This window comes from Chlamydotis macqueenii, chromosome 10 (assembly GCF_036417535.1).
Source record: "Chlamydotis macqueenii isolate bChlMac1 chromosome 10, bChlMac1.mat, whole genome shotgun sequence".
NCBI classification, from domain to species: Eukaryota; Metazoa; Chordata; class Aves; order Otidiformes; family Otididae; genus Chlamydotis; species Chlamydotis macqueenii.
Genome location: NC_141565.1, coordinates 11,906,138 through 11,929,670, shown reverse-complemented (window position 1 = coordinate 11,929,670; position 23,533 = coordinate 11,906,138). Strand labels below are relative to the sequence as shown.

The 23,533-nt window shown below is 39.5% G+C and overlaps 1 protein-coding gene across 1 annotated transcript; it reads right to left on the bottom strand.

The window, feature by feature from the left end:
* Positions 1-2,067: 2,067 nt before the first annotated feature.
* On the bottom strand, positions 2,068-23,104 carry TXNRD3 (thioredoxin reductase 3). The gene is made up of 16 exons (XM_086755616.1): positions 22,911-23,104; positions 15,193-15,253; positions 14,315-14,424; positions 14,011-14,124; positions 12,055-12,127; positions 11,048-11,167; positions 10,496-10,638; positions 8,973-9,088; positions 8,639-8,864; positions 8,280-8,372; positions 7,611-7,687; positions 6,592-6,748; positions 6,288-6,395; positions 5,281-5,376; positions 3,639-3,773; positions 2,068-3,342 (listed from the first exon to the last, which is right to left on the bottom strand). The coding sequence occupies exons 1-16, from the start codon at positions 23,031-23,033 to the stop codon at positions 3,274-3,276; spliced, it is 1,821 nt and encodes a 606-aa protein (XP_086611742.1). The 5' UTR covers positions 23,034-23,104; the 3' UTR covers positions 2,068-3,273.
* Between the last annotated feature and the right edge of the window lie 429 nt (positions 23,105-23,533).

The window sequence follows — 23,533 nt, the reverse complement described above, 5'->3', positions numbered from 1 at the left end:
TGCACTAGCTGAGTTTCCATGAAAGCAAGTTTGATAACTGAAGACAACATAAGCAGATATTAATTTAAGTGCTACTTATGTAGCTTAATAATCAAAGACTCTCCCTGTAACTTTAGCATCTACTTTCGTCGCTCAAGCAAATACACGCAGAGGAAGTGCTAGTGCTTACTATCCACAGTTACTTGGCCTATAGAGGATCATTTAATCAGCTTGTGTAAACTGATGTCTGTTTCTCACAGTTCTTTTATCATGCTAACAACCAGCTGTTACACCTCACTGCACTGGAATGTACATCGTTACCCATAAGCTTCTTGTCAGAGAGCAAACCAGCAGAAACTGTAGAAATTGCAATGTAAGGGAATATGCAAAAGCCGTCTCAAAGCCTTTTCAGAACCACATCAGGACATTCTCCCCACACTTCGCCACTATGCTGGGCCTGCAATTTTTAAAATGTATCTTCAGTTTTATAAATAATGCATTACTAAGACACAATGAGTCTGAAGGATGCTGGGCAAGAGATGGCTTGAGAATGAGAGACAACATGGTCCCAATATTTGGGAGAACTGACAGCTTGGGTATTTAGGGTCACGCAACAGCTAGACTCCAGGTGTAGAACACTTAAGAAAAGATACTTTAGAAAAAACTCAAGCAGGAAGCCATTCTACTTATTTAACTCAGTCACAAATCAAACAAAAAAGATCAGAAAAACAATGCCAGACTTTACATTCAGAAGTATTTAGTTGGCTGCTACAGGTTTTTACTTCTCAGATTCTACCTTTTTCTCTAACACCTACTGTCAAGCTTAAAATTCTGGCTTTTAACTATGTCTTGCTGTCATGGCACCTTTTACTTCACATGCGAGCCTACGGAAACACAAGCAACATGTTCACTTAAAATACTGCTTTGCTAATAGCTACTAATTGTATATTTTAACTGAAGAGTTCAAAGCTTAGAAGACTAACTGGATAGAGCGCTAACTGCTCGTGAAGTATCACTTAGAAAGAGCTGACAGCCTGGGCAAGTTTGACACACGGAACATCTGCAATTAGTACACTGTTACAGATATGCAAGTGGTAATTATTGATCAATTAACCTGAACCTGCAAATCAAATCTGAGTTTGAAATAGAACTCAATTACTGCTCACTAATAGTAAATTCAGGAAGTTATTCATTGACTTGATTTGTTTCTCGGTTTCTCTATAACACAGCTACAGAAGCTAAACTCCAGTCAGTTTCTCATTATATAAAGCCTTCTGAATGCGTTATTGTTCACCAAGTTTCATTTCAGCTGCTTAGATTGGGCAAAGTCTGTAACATATTACCTGCTACTAGCTGTCCACCCTAATCTCCCCTGACTTTTTAAAACAGCTGAGTTTCTGGTTCATCCATTTCAACTTCGATATTAAGGTCACTTCTACACTACTATTATGCCTACTTTACTTCAAACTGCAATATCTGACCTATTAAGAGGAAAATTTTCAGGCACGCAAGGTTACAGCAGTGCCACTCCTAAGGTCCCTGCTGCAGAAGTGACAACAAGCAGGTGGCTCTATCAAATATTTCAGAGAGACCAGAACAAGTAACTCCCCAGAGCTCTGCAGCACAGCAACACCAGAATCTCAGCAAGTGTCCCCATTGCCAAGTGAAAACATTTTGCAATACTACTAGGCACCCACAGCAAAACCTCAAAGTCTCCAAGAGTTACTAAATTGGAACACCAGCAACATTTGTTGCTAACACTCTAGCTAGATTCTACTGAGCATCTTTCAGCTATGTTGCAGTTAAACACTTTAACATATGTATTTAGTATCTTCTGGAGTATACAGAAATAGTATAAAATTGTTCTCAATTTGAACAGAAAGAAATCTGCATACTGAAACTGAAGCATGTTAGATTTCTTCAACAAGCCCCCAGATGTGGCAAGAAAAATAGTTTCTCCATTTGAAAAATCACAGCATGCACAAGTCTATAGAGGCTTTAGTATTACACGTGATAAACAATATAACAGAAGCACAATAAAATCTCAAGTATGCGATAACACAAACCATGAAGTCAGACAGCACAAAGTATTGTGTATGCGTTGTTTATTGAACTTCAAATTCCATGGTACATCATAGATTAAATAGTTAAAAACTGTTTGTTTACTATCAAATGTTCAGAATAGTCTTTTAAAACATCTCTTTGGACAAAACTAAGAGCCAAATTCAAGCACAACTCCCCCAGAGCAGAATGCTAGGGGTGGAAGAAAGCTTCAGAGTACTGACCGTACACAACACTACACAAAGCATGATAGCACACCAAGTCATTGTTCTCCGCTGCAACACATACTTCAAAGAGAAATTCTATACAATGCTTGTTACCATCATGGGCAGGGACCTACTATATTAGTGGGACAGATTACTCTCAGACCCTGCTCCTCTAAGACTTCAATACTCCACAAAGAGTACAGACTTAGAGTTCTGGGTTCTGTGATGCTTCAAACTACAGATCTGAGACCAGATTTGACACTATTAGCACTAAATATAGTCATAAACAGCAAGAGCAAATTGACATGTTCTTGCTCTTATGCCCTTCAACCTTGATACACAAGATGGCTACAACTGAAATTTTTATCTTGAAGACATGATGTCACCTGAGGTCAAATAACTATGAACGTGAACAACAGTGACATCTTAGACTGAAGTTTTAGACTGGCTGATGTAGGAGACAAGTGCTTGAACTGCACTGCTCAAAATTACATCTTATTTGTGCCATTCTGCCTCAACTGAATAAACAATTAAGTAAAACAAAATGCATCAAAAGAGATAAATCAGTCAACCGTAAACCGTTGGCAAGAATCATTCAATTATGTCCTCTATCTCAGGCATTTGTACAAGACACTGGAGTCTAGAAGTGTTAGCTTTAGTTTGTGCAACTTAAGAATTTCCTTCAGGAGGAGTTCAGTCATCTGACTGGACAAAGAGATCTCCCAACCTTGCATGGCAGCCATCAGTCGTAGCTCACCTCACAATAAGGTTCTGAGCCAGAACGTCAAAAAAGCACAGTAGTGCTGATTCCAAGCAAAGCCAGGATTTACAGTTCAAGATTTCCCTGCTGTATTACTGTTTCCATGTGCAACACTTTCTTGAGGAAGGCTCACAAAGGCACCGCTCCCAGCTGCAGTACATACAGTGGTACTGATGCAAATGTTCATTTTGCTGCAAACCAGTTGGACGTATTAGGGCTTCCACAGAACCAAGTGTGCACAACATGAAAACATGTAAAACAGCAGGTTTAACCTCAGCAGCCCCTTTGAGTGATGTCTTGTCCTGAAGATTTTGTAATATCCATTGTAGTGAACACCTGTAAGACACCAAAAGAACAGCTTATTTACTATTGCACGGTAGCATCATCCACATGGCTATTGGTCTCCTCTTGTCAAGTAACAAGACCAGATTTCTTTGAACTGTTACAATGAAAAACAAGTTGCAGTGCACAATTAACATTTTTTCTACCACATGTCAATATCTTATGGTTAGAAGTTAAGCAAATATGAAATATCTCTCAAAATACAATGTAGTATTCTTTCCTTGCATCTAGGTAAACATCTTCAAAAGCAAGTTTTAAATCAAGCTGTGCCCTCCCTCCTCCCCACTTACCTCTCCACAAGTTGGATGGATACCAATTGTTTCATCAAGTAATTCTTTGGTGAGACCACATTTTATTGCAGCAGCAAAACCTTGGGTAACTTCACCAGCATTAGGTCCAAGAACATGAAATCCTATCACACGATTCTTTAAGACAGGTGAGAATAAATAGAGTTAGTATTAGGTAAAGTTTAACAAAAGTTCTAGTATGTAACTCCCACTACACTAAAATTGTATGTCATGCAAACAGGTCATTAGCAGTGTCATTAACAAAATAATAACCATTCCAAAGAAAGTAGTTCTGTAGTTCTTTTCAGTCCATTATAGCAGAATGAAACGAGTTTTAAAATGAATGAGTTATAATATCATTGCACAGCACTAACTCAAAGATACTACCTAAAACTAAACAGATTCTAGTTTTGTCAAATGTTTCTACGATTTTATAGATACACAGTATGTTTAGTACATTCAGATTTAAAATTATTTTTCTACATTGAAATTAGGTCAGATAGAGGACCTGTTTATATTGTTTGTTAAAGATCTGATACTGAAGAGCTTCACTGGCTGTTCCCTTCCTCCCCAAGCAGTTAACAAGAAGGAAAATGAAAAAATCATAGGCCTGAATTTTGAGCAAGCTGTTTCTGCAGCAAGATCTAGAGTGATAGCAGTAGGTTACAAAAACGAGTTAAGAATTGATGTGGTTTGTTTCAATTTGTTTCATTAATTAGTGTTCCAAGAGGGATACAAAAGATGTTTTAAAACATTTCTCCAGGATGTTCCCATACCTTCAGAGATGTCCTAGCTCAGGTTTACTTTTACATTATTTACCTTACATTCTCCTCCAGCACCCTAGGAAACAACCTTTTACACAGAAATCTAAATAAAGTCCCTCCTTCCACTGTGTTCTTTTCATTTGGATTACTTCCAGTGAGGCTCCATTAAAAGCAAAACTTTGAGGCCCTTCTGCAGTCTTTGAGAAAGGGTTAGGCGAGCTAATAAGGAAAAGCTTACTTCCTCTTAGCTGAAAAGCCATGTTACTTCCTTATATCATTCCTTCTCTCCAAAGTAATTTTAAACAAAAAAAATCTTTCTTTCTTTGTCTGTTCCTCCAGGTAGTTTGGGGTAAAAACACTGGACAGCATTGGCACTTATTTCTTGCAACAACAAGAAGCTCCTGACCACTAGAAATTCCCATTTCTTATCACTGGGTTTTCTAGGACCCACCAATGTGTTTTCCACATTTCTACTGAACATACAGAACTCTGCATGTTGCGAAGGTCAAAACACACAAGGTTCACAAACAAAGGAAGATACCAGATAGTACAGTTACTCAAAATCGACTTGGAAGAAAGATTTGTGAAGAAATTCACCAGGGTCTATCCTTAAATCAGAACTTAGGATGAAGTTTCATAAATGTATAAAGCCACCACTTTCTTAAATAGCTGTTATACAAAAAAAAAAAAAAAAAAGCCAAACTCCAAAACAAAACTATCAGCTCTCTCCAAATTGATTAGACCTCTTAAAACAAATACTTAGTTAACAGAATGGGTAGAGCTGACCTCAGGCAGGCCAAATAAGATACTAGTCTTTTGGCTGGTGTAAAAATAAATTTCCAACAGTACGCTTTGCATATCCATTCCAGCTTGCTACTTACGTTGTCATGCTTACTGCAGATAATCTTTGCATAACAAGTATTGTTATCTCTGCCTGGTACTGTCCACTCAAGCGGCCAGAACAAACTGTGATAAACCTGGGAGGATTACAAGAAAAAAAGAGCATTAGAATTTGAAGAATTAATTCAGTCAGACAATTCTAATTCTTAATGTCTTTATAAATAGGTGGTTTGGCATTTAACCCACTAGATTTTCGTAACATATACTAGACAAGACAGTGATTTTTGTTTCCCCTGGCCCAATGAGTCCATCCTCCAAAGGTCAGTAGAGGAAAACTTGACTCAAATTATGAGCCTCTAATTTAAATAGTCGATTAAAACAGCAACAGCTGTAAGACATAGCATTTTAAGATTTTAGATTCAGAAAGAGAAGTGCTTTAGTAGTACAAAATTAATATCTAGTTACTATAAGTTTAAACCTATTCTGAAAAACAGTTAACAGCAGAAGCTAAATAACGTCAAGTGTATTTGAAAGGTGTAAGGAGTTAAACGCAAGGCATGCGAACAGCTTTATGAAACTGGTCAGAGAAGTGGAGAAGCCAGAAGTTACCATAAACCAGCGAAGTTAAGCCTGATACTCCTATAGCCATGAGAAAGGGTCAGGAAGAAATTAATTCCCAATTCAAGTACAGTGAATAAGCAGAAAATATGCAGTTCATCCCAGGAGTTTAGTATACTTCAGCAGTAAGTCTTTAATTCACAACAACAAAACAAACACCTACAGTTTTGCAACCTGAGTTTGGCCTCCTGCAGTTAAATGCTTCTTGGCAGCATGCAAATAGCTATGCAAAACTCTTATGTTATCAAGTTCAGTCCTGGATTTCTGTGAGTCCAATACCTTGTTAGCCAGAGGACAACACTTTCACGATCAAAGACCTATCCAGCTAGCCTTCTAATCTTGTTTTAACACTATGCCTTGAATGTAAAGCAGCAAGGCCCAAGAAAAACATTCTCAAGCTAAAAGTTAAACAAATCTTGAGTGCTCTCACCTCCAAGTTTTGCTTTCCATATTCTTCTATGGCTTTTTCTTCAGCAAACCCACAGCTGCCATACTCTAAAGGAGTAAACACTGTTGTTGGGACATTGATATAGTCACACTAAAAATAAAAACCAAAATTTTTATTTAGACTATGCAAGCTATATACAGTACATAACAGGAAAAGTTGTATTAGCACTTTTTTTTTTTATAAAACACTTGCTGTCCATTGTCAAGTGGACAAATCAACTCATGTTACTGCAATTTTGAGGCAAAAAGCACAGAAATAATTTTAAGTTGTATTCTTAAAGCTTTACCTTTGTGGAACTACCACCATAAAGCCTGCGGGCTAGTAGCTTCCCTGCTTGAATGGCAACTGGAGTCAGTTCAAGCTTTCCATCCAATATATCTCCAATAGCATAAACATAAGGCACATTGGTTTGCTCTTCATCATTTACAGGTACTTTCCCATTCCTTTAAAACAAACAGAAAATATAATAGAATTCAGTACGACAAGCTTCCTAAGAGTCCAGGAAAAAAATAAGGGAGAAGTTCTGCTACAAATACGTTATTCTAACTACTGAGCACATTTTATTCAATATGCTTACACCTTTTTTACTTCAACTGCAAACTCTTCAGAGCAATTACCTCCAACTCTGACATAGGGCTGAAGTCAGTATTCAGTGGGCCAGTTTGGATCTGAGCAATAGTGCGTGTCTGATGACAATGAAGTTACTCAGACATCTTTGGAATTATGGTCTTTTATTTGATTTATACAGCTTGCAATGTACATTTTCCCCTACAGGGAAAAAGAGCTGCAATATCACTCACATGTTTAAGTTGGCTTAGTAAATTTTTAACTGCTGTAACCTGATCTTAATTTTTCTTCCTCCTGAATAACATAATCCTGCCTCTTCCTTTGCACCAGTTTTGCACTGGCACCAGGGAGAAACAAGAAAAAAGTTAAATCCATAGGAAGCAAGTAGTTTGCTGCCTCTTTAAATCCCTAGATTAACTTGCCACATGAGCTGAATAAAATGTTTAATTTAACAGAATATTAAACTGTAGTTTCAAAGTAAATTAAGCTCAGCAGCCAACAAGTAGGTATCAAGTCATTTAGAATTGTTCTTTTATGAAATACATATTAAAAAAATTAAGATAATTGAAAACTGTACTCAAATCCAGGGAAGAAAAGGTTTTAAAGGTTCACATAATTGCCAGGTATTAAAAAGAAGATTTTTTAAAAAAGCAACACTGTCATTAGCTATTGTTAAAGAGGTATAAGGAAAAAAAAATCATTGCATTCAGTGCTTTAAGGGAGTTGAACAATACTCACTTCTCATTGACTTTGACACCAATTGTCTCTAAACCAATATTTCTGGTACATGCATCACGACCAATGGCTATCAAAACCTAAAAAAGTCAAAATCAAATGCAATAATTTTATGAATGAAAAGTGTAATCAGCATAACACTTCATTTGGTCTTTTTCTGAAAAAAAAAAAAAAAAACCTGAAGCATATGACTGAAGGGACTTTTTAAAAAAATTTTTTGAAAGAGCCACCAACAGTTTAGGCTGCTCCATGTGGAACTAGTTTCAGAGATGCAACAAACAGCAAAACATTAACATCAGAATAAGAATAGAAGCAGCAACATTGTTCATATGAACTAATTTCCAGGTATGTAAAGTTTCACTCATTCTGTTGACAGGGCTCAACCAAAGATGAGGCCAGGCCAGGTTGGATGGGGCTTTGAGCACCATGCTCTAGTGGAAGGTGTCTCTGCCCATGGCAAGGGGGTTGGAACTAGATCTTTACCGTCCCTTCCCCAGCAAACCACTCCGTGATTCTATGAATATCAAATTTTCATGTGCTATTTTCTGCCAGTAATTTATGTGAACAATTTTTCAAGCAATATTTCCCTTTTTTCCTGAACAACTTTCGAGGTATTTTAATAATTTTTCATGTGCTCCTATACTCAGTTATTTCAAATCCAGAAAAGCTTACAGTGTTATATTCTTCTTCAAAGACTTCTGGTCCCTCAGTAGACTTTGCTGTCACTTTCAGTCTTCCAGGCATGCCTTCCTCCAGCTGTTCAACCTGTATAAATATTTGTGAGCTTAGAATGACCTTAAGCAGTAGAGCTCACTTACATTGTCACTTCAAACCTTGACCTACTAATCTATCATTCAGCAGTAAAAAAAAAAAAAAAAAAAAATCACAAACAACAAAAAAACCCCACAAAACTTAATTTTATAAAACATTTATTCCTGTACAGCACCTCCCTTCCCAGACAGCACATGCATTTTACATTGCTGTTTAAAGTAACTTCGCATAGAAAAAAGAAACCTGAAGAAAGCACTTGCCTGAACAGGTACAAACTTCCTGATGAACTTCACGCCATGTGTTTCCATGTGAGCACCTACTTTTTCTGCCATTTCTTGGTCAAAGCCCCGAAGGAGTATGGAACGCACCATCACTGTGACATCTAGACCTAGACCAGCAAGAAATCCTGCGCACTCTAGAGCCACATAGGAAGCACCCACAACTAGAGTTTTGCCAGGGCAGTAAGGCAGGGAGAAGAGGTCATCACTAAAAAGAGAAGAAGTGTAAGTTACAAGGTACTTTCAACACAAGCTTGTTTGTCTTTGCAAACACTAGAACAGACAAAATTCTGTCTATCACACCTATTCATCTCACCTTGTAATACAGTATTCTTTATCCCCTGGGATACCCAGATATCTAGGCCTTTCTCCTGTTGCCAGAATGAAAGTCTCTGCTGTGTGATAGGTTACTTGTCCTCTCCTACTAGTTGCCTGTTTTATATAAGACACAGTTAAGAAAGACTTTATTATAGGAACAGGTTTTAAGATTAACAAAATTACATACTCCTCCCCTTAAATACTGTGGTTATCTTTAAGAATCATAAACAAGCAGTTTCAAATAAGAACTAATGCATTTAGAGAAGCCATGCAGCTCACTGAAGAATAACAGATTTAAATCACAAACTACTAGGCTTTTCTGACACTAGTTAGAGCACTTAAAATAATTTACTATTTGGATACTGCCCATTTCAAGTACTCACTTAGATTGTATTCTTCATGACAACTTTACTTTCAAGTTATAAAAAGTCACAACAAAATCCCCCCCACTCCCAATTCCAATAAAAGGCCAACTAACAGTAGTGACAGAATAACATAAATTAGTTCTTTGGCTAACACAGAAATTAAGAAAAAAAAAAAAAGCATATAGTTACATTATTTCAGGGGGTCTAAGACCCAAGCTTAAATGAATTAATTTGATCTCTAGAGGCCTTTGATCTTGGAAAATTTCATCTTGACAGTGCGTCTCTCAAAATCAGATGTTCATTGTTGCTCTTTAGGTATTTTTCAGCACAGATGAAGGGAAACTTCTTCCCCATCAAGTCATTAAGTAATTCACGTTGGAAGGGAACTCAGGTGGTCATCTAGTCCAACCTCCTGCTGAAAGTCTTTCTGTTCTACTCCACTTATAGACTAAGAACACTTAAGTAGATGACCTGCATATCTGAACACTACAACAGTTGGGAGGTGAGTAAGTTAAGCATATTACTATATTTTCAGTGCTTGTCTCTTGGTTTGAAACACACGTAGTTCAGTTTTCATAAACTCATATTACAACAGACAATTACATTGACCGAACCAAACAGTTGTTTTCAATATGCACTATTTCTAAGTTAACCTTGCTACAAGGTGATCACTTACAGGAAGACTGTCAGCACATGTTTTGTCTTGCAAAACCGACAGTTTAATTCTTATGCTGATACAGCATAAGGTTCTAGCAGTGCTGTTACGCAAGTGCCTAATCTGAATTTAACTTCGACAGTTTTTATGCTTCAGTATGAAGATTTTCCAAGTGGCAGAACGGTACACCTAAAGCTTTTCTTTTCCCCCTTTCCCACCTCCTCACTCAGGCTGCTGATCTCAGTCACGAAGTTAACAACTAAGACCACTTGTCTGTTCAGGCAAGTTTACAGATATCCACATTGCTCTTACACAACAGTTACAGGTTTGCAAACACTGTGGCATGTACAAAAGTACAATAATAATTTGAATCAGAAGTTTTTAATTTCCATTGACTTAAGTTGGCAATGTCAAGATGAAGACTTTTCCTTGTGGGATTTTAAAAAGCAGTTTTAAAACACAAGTTCTCTCCCAACTAAATGTTTTAAACACAGTATATACCTTAATTTTGTGTGGTTCAATGAATTCTCCATAAGAATTGAGGTATGTCACAGACTTCTCTCTTAAGGACACTCGATAGCCCCAGTTTAAAGAACCAATGTAATTTTGAATTGCTTCTACCATGACCTCCCAGTTGTGTTTAACTGAAACAAGACATCAATTTCATATTTAAAGAGATCAAAGTGCAATGAACCCTTAAAGAAAAACTTAGGTTTTATTCATTATACATCATGCTAAGAAAACATCATTATCATCAGTAACAAGGACACATACTAAAGCCTTTTTCTACTGTGCTGATATTTACCTGACTTGTTAATAGCCGAAATAAGCCCATTCTACTTCTTTCATTTAATTCAGATAATATAGGTAATAAAACACAATTACCTTTCAAGCCTAAAGGTTCCTATGACTCAAGAAGGAGGATGCCTTCTGATTCACCTAAGAAAACTATTGAACTCTGCCTCTAGTTTACTAAGTCCAAAATACATGTACTCTTAAGCTCAGAGTTTCATCTGTGCACTGTCTTGGTCCATCCTCTGTGTTCTTACTAACCTTGTTCTTCATACTGCCACCCATATTTCCTTGAATCTTGGAGTGCCTGACCCAGAAGTGCTGCTTGATGCATTAGCTTCTTAGGAATGCAGCCTACATTTACACATGTGCCGCCAAGTCCTAAGATGGAAAGAAAGATGTTATTACATGTGCGAACAGGATATTTACGCTTTTCCTATCATGTGCTTTCTATAATTATCCATATACCAGTTGGTGATATTTGCTACAACCACCCAAGTAACATGAAATTTCTGTTGTAAGAGACATTTTTAAATACAATGAACACACTAAGCAAACAAGTTTGTATTCAGTTACAAAGAAGAAGAGGTTACTTCACTCATTGAACAGAGAAGGATACAGTGTGTTGTCTTAAAAATAGACCCAGGATACTTACTGCAGAGTGCTTCAGATTTCAGTCAGATTGGCAAAAAAGCAAGCCAAAAACCCAGAGTTCCTAGAGTTTAGTATCACCTATTATGTGGAATTTTAAATACATATTTGTTTGAAATCTTAGCTATGAAAGCACACTCCTACCCCAACTCAATAAAACTTGACTGATGAAGTTCCTTACTCATTCTCAACTGCCAATAGCATTAATAAGGTCAGAGAGCAGCTGTCTAATTACGGCAAGGTGAGGCATGCATAGCCATATAGTCATACTGTTCTAGATGTAGCCTAGATCACTTGTCCGTGGAATAGAATTAGATTAACTAAAAGGCAAAAAAACCCCACAAACATGAGAATGTGAACATGCACACACACACTACGACAGAAAGTGAACAGAACTAGAACAACATTTGACAAAGAACTGAGCTAGCAACGCACAAATCGGCAATAACTCTCCAGAAAAGCAGACATGCCAGGAAAAGAACTCCTTTGTAATCTGCATTCCAGAATTACAGGAATTCAGCCACAATTTCAAAGAATACAAATCCATAATATCTTAACAACTCAATATGTATCACTGCCACTCAAACATCATAAACTACAAGATAACAGATGCTTACCCCACGAGGTTCCAAGAGGTGTTGGAACAACATAATCTAATACCATTACTTTCTTCCCTAAGGCAGCAGCTTCCTATAAAAGATGGAGAGAAATCAGCATTACTGATCTTTTGCCTCACCAAGGAAGGCCTTCCATTCATTTATGGTCATGATACACTCAGCATTAATAAAAGGCTTCTTTGCTAGTTAGCCATATTATCATATTATATATCATATATATATAATCATATATTTACCTCCTTCTCTAGACAGAAATTCAAATCCCTCAAAAGCTATTACTCTCTTCCAAACTTTGAATGGATGCTTATGTTCAATGTTGTAGCCATATCATCCTACACTGTCAAAAGCCATGTCTGAAGAGGGTATGAGATAGGCTTACCAGCCTGTGATCCTCCTCTGCCTCACACAAAGAAATATTTATGCTGTTAGCTCTCCTCTCAGGAGGGCAGGACTGACTTGGCATATTCATGAATGAAAAAAGCCATGTTAATAAAGTAAAGACAGTTCAGTGGAGGATCACCAAGATGCTCAGGGGGGTGAAGCACATGCCCTATGAGAAGGATAAGGGAACTTGGCATGTTCAGCCTGGAGAAAAGGTGGGTTTGAGGGAGATGCAACAACAACCTTCCAATACCTATGAGGAGTTCATTAAGATGACTGCATCAGGCTCTTCACACTGGCGAGTGGCGAAGGGACAAAAGACAATGGCCGTAAGGTGAAACAGATATTTTCAGATCAGATATAAGAACACCTTTCACACCATGAGGACATTCAAGTAGTGAAAGAGTTTGCCCAGAGAGGCTGCGTCATCTCCACCACTAGCTAGACCCAAATGGATGAGGTCCCGCATAATCTTGTTTGACCTCACAGTTGACTCTGCTTGGACTGGGAACTTAGACTAGCTGTCCTCCTAATGTCCATTCCAACCTGAATAATCCTATGATACTCTATCCAAGGAATTACCAGGCACTTAACTGAATCTACTCACTGTTTGATTTTTCAAGGGCTTAGATCAAAACTCTAGGTGCCTCAAATCTGTTCAGGAACTCCTGCACAGTTACAGCAAACCTTGTTTGACTCAAACAAGGTTTTGCCAGCTATCTTGTATACTGTGAAAACCTGACCTCTCTCACTCTGAACACTTTGGTAATTATCACCAAGTTTATAACTGATGTCTCAGAAGACACTGTGAGGAAAGATTGGGAGCATTCTGAAAATGTCCAATTGAACCAGTGCTATGTCACCTTCTCCTGCCTTTCTTATATTTATCTAGTGAAAGTTGCACACTTAACTACTGTTGTACAGCAATCACCAAGGCTGTCAAGAATAACATCACCATGCCTAAACCATAACTCACTGTTAGGATACCTGGTTGAGAGGTGGGAAGTGTGGGTTCAAATCCCTCAGGTAGAACAGAAAACTGAATCTGCATCTTAGACTGTTGTTCAGAGTACCTCAGGATCTAAGAAGTACACAATCTCTGTCACCATTTCTGAAAAAGCAGCTAGAAAGAGAACTAAAAAGTGACCCAGTTCCTTGAGAGAATAGCTGAAAGCACTTCATTTTAGATGACTGGTGATCCTGAATCCTCAACAGTCAGAAGTACTTCAAGCCTTTAGGTCTAACAGATTACTGCTTCGAAGTGTTAAAGTGCCTGTGTACTACATATGAAGAGGAGATACTTTAAAAACTTTTTGTTCCATCCTCAGCCAGGAACCTAAAACCTACTATTAGGATCAAGGCCTTAAATATGCATTGGGTAGAAACTGATGCACACAGACCATGAACTCCTTACTGAGCACATTACTAAACCATTATTGATTAATTAATTAACAAGTTGAACAGTAATAATCATCAAAATATAGGCTGTTTTATACTATTGTAATTAATACAGAGACTAATTTTTCAGGAAGTTTCATATACAACCTGTTCTTTAACGCAATCTTCATGTCATACCTTGGAACATGCAAGTCCACCTGAGCCACCACCAATAATAATGAGATCATAATCATAGGGTTCTGCATCTTTGACATCCCCAAGAAGTTTCTGCAGTGATCCATCATGATAAGCCTGGAGGGGTGGGAGTGGAAATCAAATCAGATTACTACACACATTTCTGAGCAAACAAAGAGTAAATGATATTGCCTTTTCTGACCGAGATCACCCAGAATACTATGTCACACACAATTTAGTTATGACCAAACAGCACATTTACTCAGTAGTCTTGTCTACTTCCAGCTGATTTCTGAAGAAAAGTTACCTGGTAAGTTGAATCACAGCCGCCTACGTGTGTTCCATTCACAAATACATTAGGCACTGTCCTCTGATTAGTTAGCTCTGCTAACACTTGCTGAATACTGGGTCCATCAGCTAAGAACAAAAAGAAACAGAAAAAAAAGAAGTAAAACCAAGTAAGTAGAGATGCTTTAGATCAATAAATAAGTACATTTTCCCCAAACGCTGCTTAAGCATAAACATTTCAAAAAAGCATTGGAAACTAAGTTTCGTACAGAAAATCATTGATGACAACGCACAATCAGCAGCCTATCAACAGTGCAATTAAGAGCTTACAAACAATCATGGTAGAAACTACTTGTTCTTAAAACTACACTAAAAACTATATGCATTGCATACATATATGCACAAGGCACTACACACATATTAAAACTAAAGCAGTATGGGCTTTAAAATAAAAAAAAATCCATCAAACTAGCAACAGCCAAGGTACTGGAATTTACCCTTCCTATGAATGACTCAGCAACTTTCCCTATGAAGGTCACCCATGTACCAAGTCAAACATTAACAATTAATTTAAAGCCACAAAAGAACCTGAGGCAGTAGAAAAATATCACAGTTTTTTTCCTCCGAAAGACAGAGCTCCTCAGAGAGAAATTAGATCTCACATTCTCTATCAGTTGATGATTTGTACAGAAACAAAGCGTTCAGTTACATTAAAAACACATCCTGTATTAAAATCCACATTGAAGCCTAACTGGTTTTATCTCTCCATGTGTTAAAATTGATTTTAATTGTTGTATATATCTTCCAATTATTTCAAGACAGCTTAGAGTCATGCACAGTCACTCATTTTTAGTTACGTTAAGCAACATGTGATAGATTTTTCTTTCTCCTACTTACCAGTTACATCAAGTTCCAAAGCATAGTACTCCACACGCATAGAGCGGAAGAGTTCTTTCACCTACAACAGAAACAGACACAATGCCAGTGCAAAGCTTCCACAAGATCCAACACATAGCTCAGGGTAAAACTTGTTTGTCAGACATACACAGGTAAGTTAAGCCTCAGTTCTCATGCTTTGAGGGCCTAGCTCTACATGCCTTTGGTAAAGCCTGGGACTACTACTACACTTTGCATGTTCCTCACTTAAAGCCAGGCTATTTAACAGTGTTCAGATAAAGCATACCACATCGCAGCAACCTTCCAATGTAAGTTTCATTACCTGAAGAAAAAGTTTTATATACAATTTGCTTAGCTGTAGACTTCTCCATCCCCGACAGATACCAAAAGCCATGAGAATAACTGCCATATGGAAAAACCTCAAGAGGAGAGATAAAGTAGCAGCCAGATTCCTTGATAGTATACTAAGGAAAGAAAAGAAAAAAGGGAATAGAGGATAACATGCAAAACAAAACACTGTCAAACAAATGAAAAAAAAAAAGTGCATTACAAAAAGCTGCAGAAAGAGTAATACTCTGTGTACTCAGCACTACGACAGCTCATGCCTACCAGCCCTGCCTTCACTTGTGGTTGCTGTACTTCAGCAGAGTTTTGGAACAAGCAGAGAACAATTACTGTAAGGAATCAATCAGTTGGGTTTAACACAGAGAAAAGATGGGGAAAGAAATAACTGCATTTAAATAAATAACTGACTACCTCAAGGAGGAAGAGAAGTGGTGGTGGATGGAATAAGAACTCATGGTCTTGAACTGCATCAAGTTTGGGATTAGACTTTAGGAAAAGCTTTTCCTAACAGCAAGACACTGGAATATATTGCCTAGGTAGATGACAATCTTCATCAGTGAGCGGCTCCAAAGCACATGTCAAAAGTGTTTGAACTACTACTCTAACCTGAGACAGCGGACAAGACCAGATGACCAAATTTTTTTCCAGCTCTGATTTTTGGTTTGCTGTTTAACAACATCTACCTCAGCCTCCAGGATCAGGCATGAGTGGTTTTAACTTGTTTGCCATTGTTTTACTAAATCTGTCATATCTTGCCTACGAAATATTGAGAGTTAATACCAGGATGTAACAGTTACATTTTAAAAATCTTTTATAATTGCTATTCTCTTCCATTAAGCAGGAGAAGCATTCTATAGATACTTGTTCATTAAAAGACTGTTTTTCTACTGCATTGCCATGAATAAACTCAGATACAGTATCACTAGAACATGTCCTAGAAACATGTTTCATGCATCCAGAAGTTAGCAATAAATTAAAAAAAAAAGAGGGGAGGGAGGAGAAAGAACTCTACAGACAAGCCTAATCTTAAACAAAACAAAAAAACAAAAAAAAAACAAAAAAAAAAAACAAAAAAAAAAAATCCAAAAACCGTCCTAAATGACAACCTAGTGGAGGTTCTCCCCAGCCTGGACAGAGTTTTGGGTGTTTTTCTACCATCAGTTCTGGATAGATAGAGTGTACATTTCCAGATTCAAATCAGGTAGCATTTTAGAACTGAGATTTATTTTTTTTTATGGTAACACCTATTTGTAAAACTGGAAGTAATAAAATTGTGAACTGTCCTTCCAGTTGGACGACGACATACCTCACAGCACAGGAGGTGGTATTACAACTGGCAGTATTCACTCCTTTGAAATATAATTTGCAGACTCATCCATGCAAATAGATATTGTAAGGCTATGGGTAAAATATCTGCTTTTAATCATAACTGTCTTGATTTGAAAACAGCTCTAGCAAGAAGCACTAAATGTCTGTGTGATGGATCCACTTGCCAGCATGGAGTCTGAACAATGAAGCACACTAAGTTGCTGCCAATTTAGAAGAAGTCTTCTACAAACAGCTTTCTGACGAACCTCAAATTTATTGACAGCACTCCACTGAGAGTAGCTGAGTCACATCTAATAAGCTTAAAAATGTCAAACACATGATGAATAAAATATTTTTAATGTCTGTGTGATTCACTCTGTTATTATGCCAAAGGCTGAGTATTCCAGTGTTTTCTACTGGAGTTTCAGCATTATGCAGACAAAGCTTTTGTATACTGTATCAACTACATATGTTTCTTACCACATCATATATCAACCATAATATACAAAAATAAGCCCTGCTTGTATAACCGATTACATTAGTTCTATAACAGAGTAATTTAAATTGTAAGGGAACTTCGAAGGTCATCTGACCCAACTTCCGGCTCAAAGCAAGGCTAAATGTGAAGGTTGATCTAGTTGCTCAAAACATGATCCACTCCGGTTCTGAATACGTACAAGGACAGAGATACCACAACTTCCCTGGGCTTTTCCAATATTTGGCCATCCTCCCAGTAAAGAATTTCCATTCCACCATGCAGAGGGACCTTGACAGGCTGGAGAGGTGGGCTCATGAGCACCTCAGGAACTTCAACAAGGCCAGGTGCAAGGTCCCGTGCATGGGTCAGGGCAATCTCAAGCACAAATACAGGCTGGGTGGAGAATGGATTGACAGCAGCCCTGAGAAGAAGGACTTGGCAGTGCTGGTGGATGAGAAGCTCAACATGAGCCGGCAATGCCCAGAAAGCCAACCACTTCTTGGGCTGCATGAAAAGAAGCGTGGCCAGCAGGTTGAGGGAGGTGATTCTCCCCCTCTACTTTGCCCTGGTGAGACCCCACCTGGAGTACTGTATCCAGCTCTGGAGCTCCCAGCATAAAAAGGACATGGACCTGTTGGACCGAGTCCAGAGGAGGCCATGAAGATGATCAGAGGGCTGGAGCACCTCTCCTATGAGGACAGGCTGAGAGAGTTGGGGCTGTTCAGCCTGGAGAAGAGAAGGCTCCAGGGAGACCTTACAGAACTCTTCCAGTACATAAAGGGGGCCTACAGGAAAGATGGCAGAAATTCTTTAGCAGGGTCTGTTGTGATAGGAGGAGGGGTAATGGTTTTAAAATAGAGGGAGGTAGATTCACACTTGATAGAAGGAAAAAAAAATTTACAATGAGGGTGGTGGAACACTGGAACAGGTTGCCCAGAGAGGTGGTAGATGTCCCATCCCTGGAAACATTCAAGGTCAGGTTGGATGGGGCTCTGAGCAACCTGATCTGGTTGGAGATGTCCCTGCTCCTTGCAGGGGGGTTGGACTAGATGACTTTTAAAGGTCGCTTCCAACCCTAACTATTCCATTATTTCATCTCATTGGAGTTTCTCTTACTGCAAGTTGTACTCATTGGCCTTTGTCATTTCATCTGCAACTCTGAGAAGAGTCTGGTTGTCTTCCCACTCCATAGCTGAAGACAGTAACTAAAATCCCTCCTTAGCCTTCTCAAGGTTGAAGAAACTGAGTGGCTTCTTCACACATCCTGTGTTCCAGTCCTCTAATCATCTAGGCGGCCCTGAAAACTTCTGTCTTGAACTCACCGCTACCTTCAGGCTTGCTTACTGGAATGACTGTGGCTATGGACTGAATTAAAGGGAAACAGGGGCGGAACTATTCCAGACCTTTCACTCTGCAATTGCTGTTACAAAGCCCAAGCTGAATGCCATGAAAGGTCTAAAAAGCAAAGCTTAAAGGGATTGCTACTATCAAGTAGTAAGCTAAAAACTGGTGGAAGTTACAAAACCAGCTACTAAGCTGCTGGTTTAGTTTGCAGCAAAGCAGCACAGTAACAGGCAAGTTTTGTTTCTTTTGTTTTTTTCAAGTGGCAAAAACATTGCAACAGCAGCTGACAGGGGGAAGATAGGACAGAGAACATTGGTAGAACAAGAAAGGATTACACTCAGTAAAGGATAGATTTAAGACAATGCATTTAGGCAATCTTTATTCTCTACTGAAGATATGGAATAGAGAAAAAAGAAATAATTAAGACAAATGTCAGCATCCTAATCGGAAGTAGCTATCGCACTTTGTACTTATGAATAGATCATGCTTGTGTTGTGCTAATGAAACAGAAAGAAAAGTAACAAGTATATGATCAGAGTTACGAAATCTTCAATACAGGTAAGAGATAACAAATTATTCCAGTTTAGAGAAGAAAATGATTAGGAGGAGTAGAAAGATAACACACACTAATCATGAGTAATATCTAGATAAGGCTAACAGGAAACGATTTCTGAGAAATACTCACTGGAGTAAACAGCAATCACTGCATTTACTAGAAAACAATTTTGAAATTAAAAGGAAGTAACCCTCCATACAATACATAAACCAGAGAACTTACTGCCACCTGACACTGTAAAAGCCAAAATGAAAAGGAGATTAAAAGAGCTATAAGATCAACTAATGAAAGAAAGATCCACTGAAAATTTTTAACTCGATAAAACTAATACAAACTCAGGTCAATAAATTCCTGAGGCACACAGTGCTTGGAACTTCAGCAGCATACTAGGAAATTTCCTTCCTTATGTTCCAATCCTAAAAATGTAATTTCTCCAACAAGCATCTGGGACAGGATACTAGGTTGCATGGTCACAGACACAACCATTTACTTCCTTTCTGACCAATGCAATGGCCTGGTTTACCTACTCTACTAAACCCTCACAGTTTTCAGAAAAATAGACTAGAAAAAATTCCAGATATTACTAAACAGTAGATAATGTCTCTGAGACTGGTCTAACACTTTAGAAAACTCTTCCTGGAGATGCTTTCTGTTACTAGGGTAGATAAGCAGGTTTGAAATAAGCTCCATACAGTAAAGTTAAGCAAGAATGGTATGTCCTGTGTCTGCTGTTTCATTTATCAGCTAACATTCTGTAATAGCTACAGCTGAATTGACGAGAAACCCCTCTGGATACAGAATACAACCGGTACTAGCATAACATGTTACTAGAATAACTGGCAACTTCTATGCAACCACAGTTGTTGCTCTTAAAATAATTTCAACATATCACAGTGTTCAGACATGGCGATTTTCCATGCGAAAAACCTGTATTTTCTTCATGCATTTCCATCTTAATCTTTTCAGGGTGGTAAGACAATAAAGAACAGTCAAGTTAAGTTATGACAAGGAAGTCATTCTAACACCACTCCCTCTCCACTACTGCCTTGCTAAAGCAATTGAACAATAAATTGCATTTGCAGAAAAAGAACTGCACAATTGCCTAGTCATGCTACTAGCTAAACTGGACAGAATCAACTACTTAATTCATTTAGATAATTTATTTGCAATGCTTTTCCGAAGGAAACAACAATCTTAATTTTTTCCAATCTTAATTTTTTTTATATCCCTTTGAAAAATCTTCCCACCCCTCAAATCAGGTCCTTTTAGAACATGAGTGTTCTCTGCACTAGTGCTAAACATCATCAGCTTTTCAATTAATCCTACCAAAAGCACATTGCTAACAACCACCCACAGTAAGAGACAGACACAGCGCACGCTATTCATATCTGTCTGTCTTTAAGAACTCAGAACTATGTGATTACAGGCTAAGTTCCCAAACTGTAACTACACTTTGAAGTTATATCCACTTCATTAATTCTACAGCTAAATCAGCTAGCAAGAATGCTGCATTACCCATTGTTCTCCCGTTCCTTTCACTATTTTCTAAGTCTTAGGTGGGAGTGGTCATCAATACTCATACTGTTGCAGATATTTCTCTCTTTTATCACTTGTTGTCTTACGTGTAGCTTCCTTCTCTCATAAGCTTTCATCCTCTAATTTTTCCTCTGCAATATATACCTCTTTGACACGTTTACTTCATCACATTACCTTTCTCTCCTGTTCCGAACAGGAAAGTTAACCAAGTAAGTCTGCCTACTAAAGAAAGCAGCTCTTCCTCCCACTCCCTCCTCCAAGTCTGTCACCTGTTCCTTCACAAAGATTCACATAGGGTCTTTCAACTCCTCCTCCTTAGAAAGGGCCATGAGAAAGGGGCCTCCTACTCCCAATATTTATTCTTCCCCTTTCCAAGACAATGAAGAGAACATTCCTCATGTCTGACAATTGTTTCCTTGAAGCAAGTAATCTTGCCTAATGGAGAAGCTCTGAACAAATGCAGGAAAGAAGATTAATCTGGAATTTAATTACTGGACTACAATCAAGTTTATTTTTCCCTTAAGCTCCTTGTGTTAGCCTAGCCCCATTGCAATATCAGAAACAGATGAAGGAAAAGGCTGCAAGGTTTAAAATGTTACTATGCCATTCTATGATCTCAAAAACACGGGACTGAGTGCCATGCACATCAACGCTTGAGGAATCATGATCACTAAAAGCACAAAGAGCAACACAGACAGGCACAACTAAATATTTCTCAATGGACAGCACTGAAATCCTCAACAAAAGGATTCCTCCTCAACGGAAGATACCATTTTTGTCAACTGGACAAGACTAGCAAGACTCCAACTCTATCATTACCTCATTTGTTAAAACTTCCATTGAGTAAGTTGGTAAGCAAGCAAATTTTAGAAAGATTTGAGGTGCCTATACTACCTTCCTGCCAAAACATTCTTGGGGAGAAGGCATTGGTCTTGCCTGTCCTCTCATACACAGAGGGTTCCTTTCGCAAAACCTCAATTAAGTTGTAAGTGAGATAGGATACATTAATTTAAGTTTTCTACAACAGGGTCATAATATCTCCTCCCTCACAAGAGCTACTGCAACTAAACCTAACCTAGACATGGGAGTGCAACTTCTGAGTGTTTTCCTGGCTGTCAGTTTCACCGAGAAATACCAGGACTCGATCCCACAGTTCCAATTACATTTTTCCACCATGGCCACATCAAATACAATATTATAAGGTTTAACTAACATTTCATAACACGCTCTTTGTAAGTACCCAAGAATCACAATGCCTACAAACACCCAGATTCTGTATGGGCTAGGACTATAGCATGTAGGTATTGTAAAGTTCTAATGAAGATCCTGTTTTTCTTTAATGACTCTGGCTCACTAGTTACAGCTGTGACATTGACACAGAACCAGGGCTAGAAAGATATTTTTCTCCAGACATCACAATTAATCAGTAGGTGTTTTTTTTTTTTTAAACACACAGTGCAGTCAGCGTTTAGAACTTAAACTCTTGCTATAGAGTGAACCTTCTCCCTCAAATTTCAAAACCAGCAGAAAAACTTAACTTATCCCTCCTCAGGGATACAACTTTGTCCAACTTGAACACCAACGTGGTGCTCAAACTTTCAGTAAGAAAGCTGCACAGCCAGCACCCTGATCTCCAAGTAACAGATACAAAAAGCTGTTTAGCTGAACAAGCACGCTGCGCGGAACTCCCCACACCTTCATCCACCCCTTCCCTCCTGGGGCGGAGGGAAAGAACTGCTACGGACGCCGGCTCGGATCCTCGCCTTACTTCACGCCTGATAAAGGAGTTTCCAAGGGGCGGCACCTGGTGCTTAACTGAAGCGGGATGGATACAGCGCTACAAAAATACCCCCTAAACCCCAAGGGTGCCGGCACAAGAGCAGCACCCCACAGCGTTTGCTTTCCAACCCGCTCTCCCTCGGGCTCCATCCCCGGCCCGGGGCGGGCCGCCAGCCCGGCGAGCAGGCGCCCTCAGGGCAGATGTCTCCCGCCTCGCACGGGGGGCCGCGCCAGGCCTGCCTCCGCCCCCAGGCGCCGGCCAGAACCCTTCCGCCCCGCACTCGCCAGGGCGGCGAGAGCAGGGAAGCGGCTCCCGAGGGGAAAGAGGGCCGGCGGGGGAGCGCGCCGCGCTGACTCCCGCCGCCGCCTCACCTTGTTGCAGTAGGGGCAGTAGCTCTTGCTGAAGATCATGACGCGGTGGGAGGCGATGAGGGTCCGTACGCGGAGCTTCAGGCCGTCCCAGTCCGGCAGCTTGGTCTGGTCCGGCGGCGGCATGGCGGGGAGCGGGGAGCTGCAACCGCCCGCAGCGCGCCCGGCTCACACAGCGGCAGCGGCGCGCACCCCAACGCCCGCACTGACCCTCAGCCCCACCCCGCCCCTTCCGGAGCGGGAAAGGTGACGAGCCTCACCGACCTATCCGCAGGGAGCAGGGGGCGGCGGGGGGGGGCAAAATGCCGAAGAGCGCTTCCTGCCCTTTCTTTAAGCTGCACGCACTATGATTCACTGTAAAGTAATAAAAAGCACTCTTACATCACGAGTAGAAGCGTTACTACTTACCTAAAAGTGATGTAGAGAGGACAAACTTTCATTTTTAAGCCATGCCTCCCCTCTGAGAGGAGGTGTGGAATAACCCAAGAGTAGGCAGACGAGAGGGCGCATGCGCAGGAGAGATGGTAGTGCCCCGGCGGCGGGAGCACAGGTCTGCCGGCGGCCGCTGCCGGGACGGTTCCTCGGGCGGCCGCCCACAGTCCCCGCTCGTCCCGCGGCACCTCCAA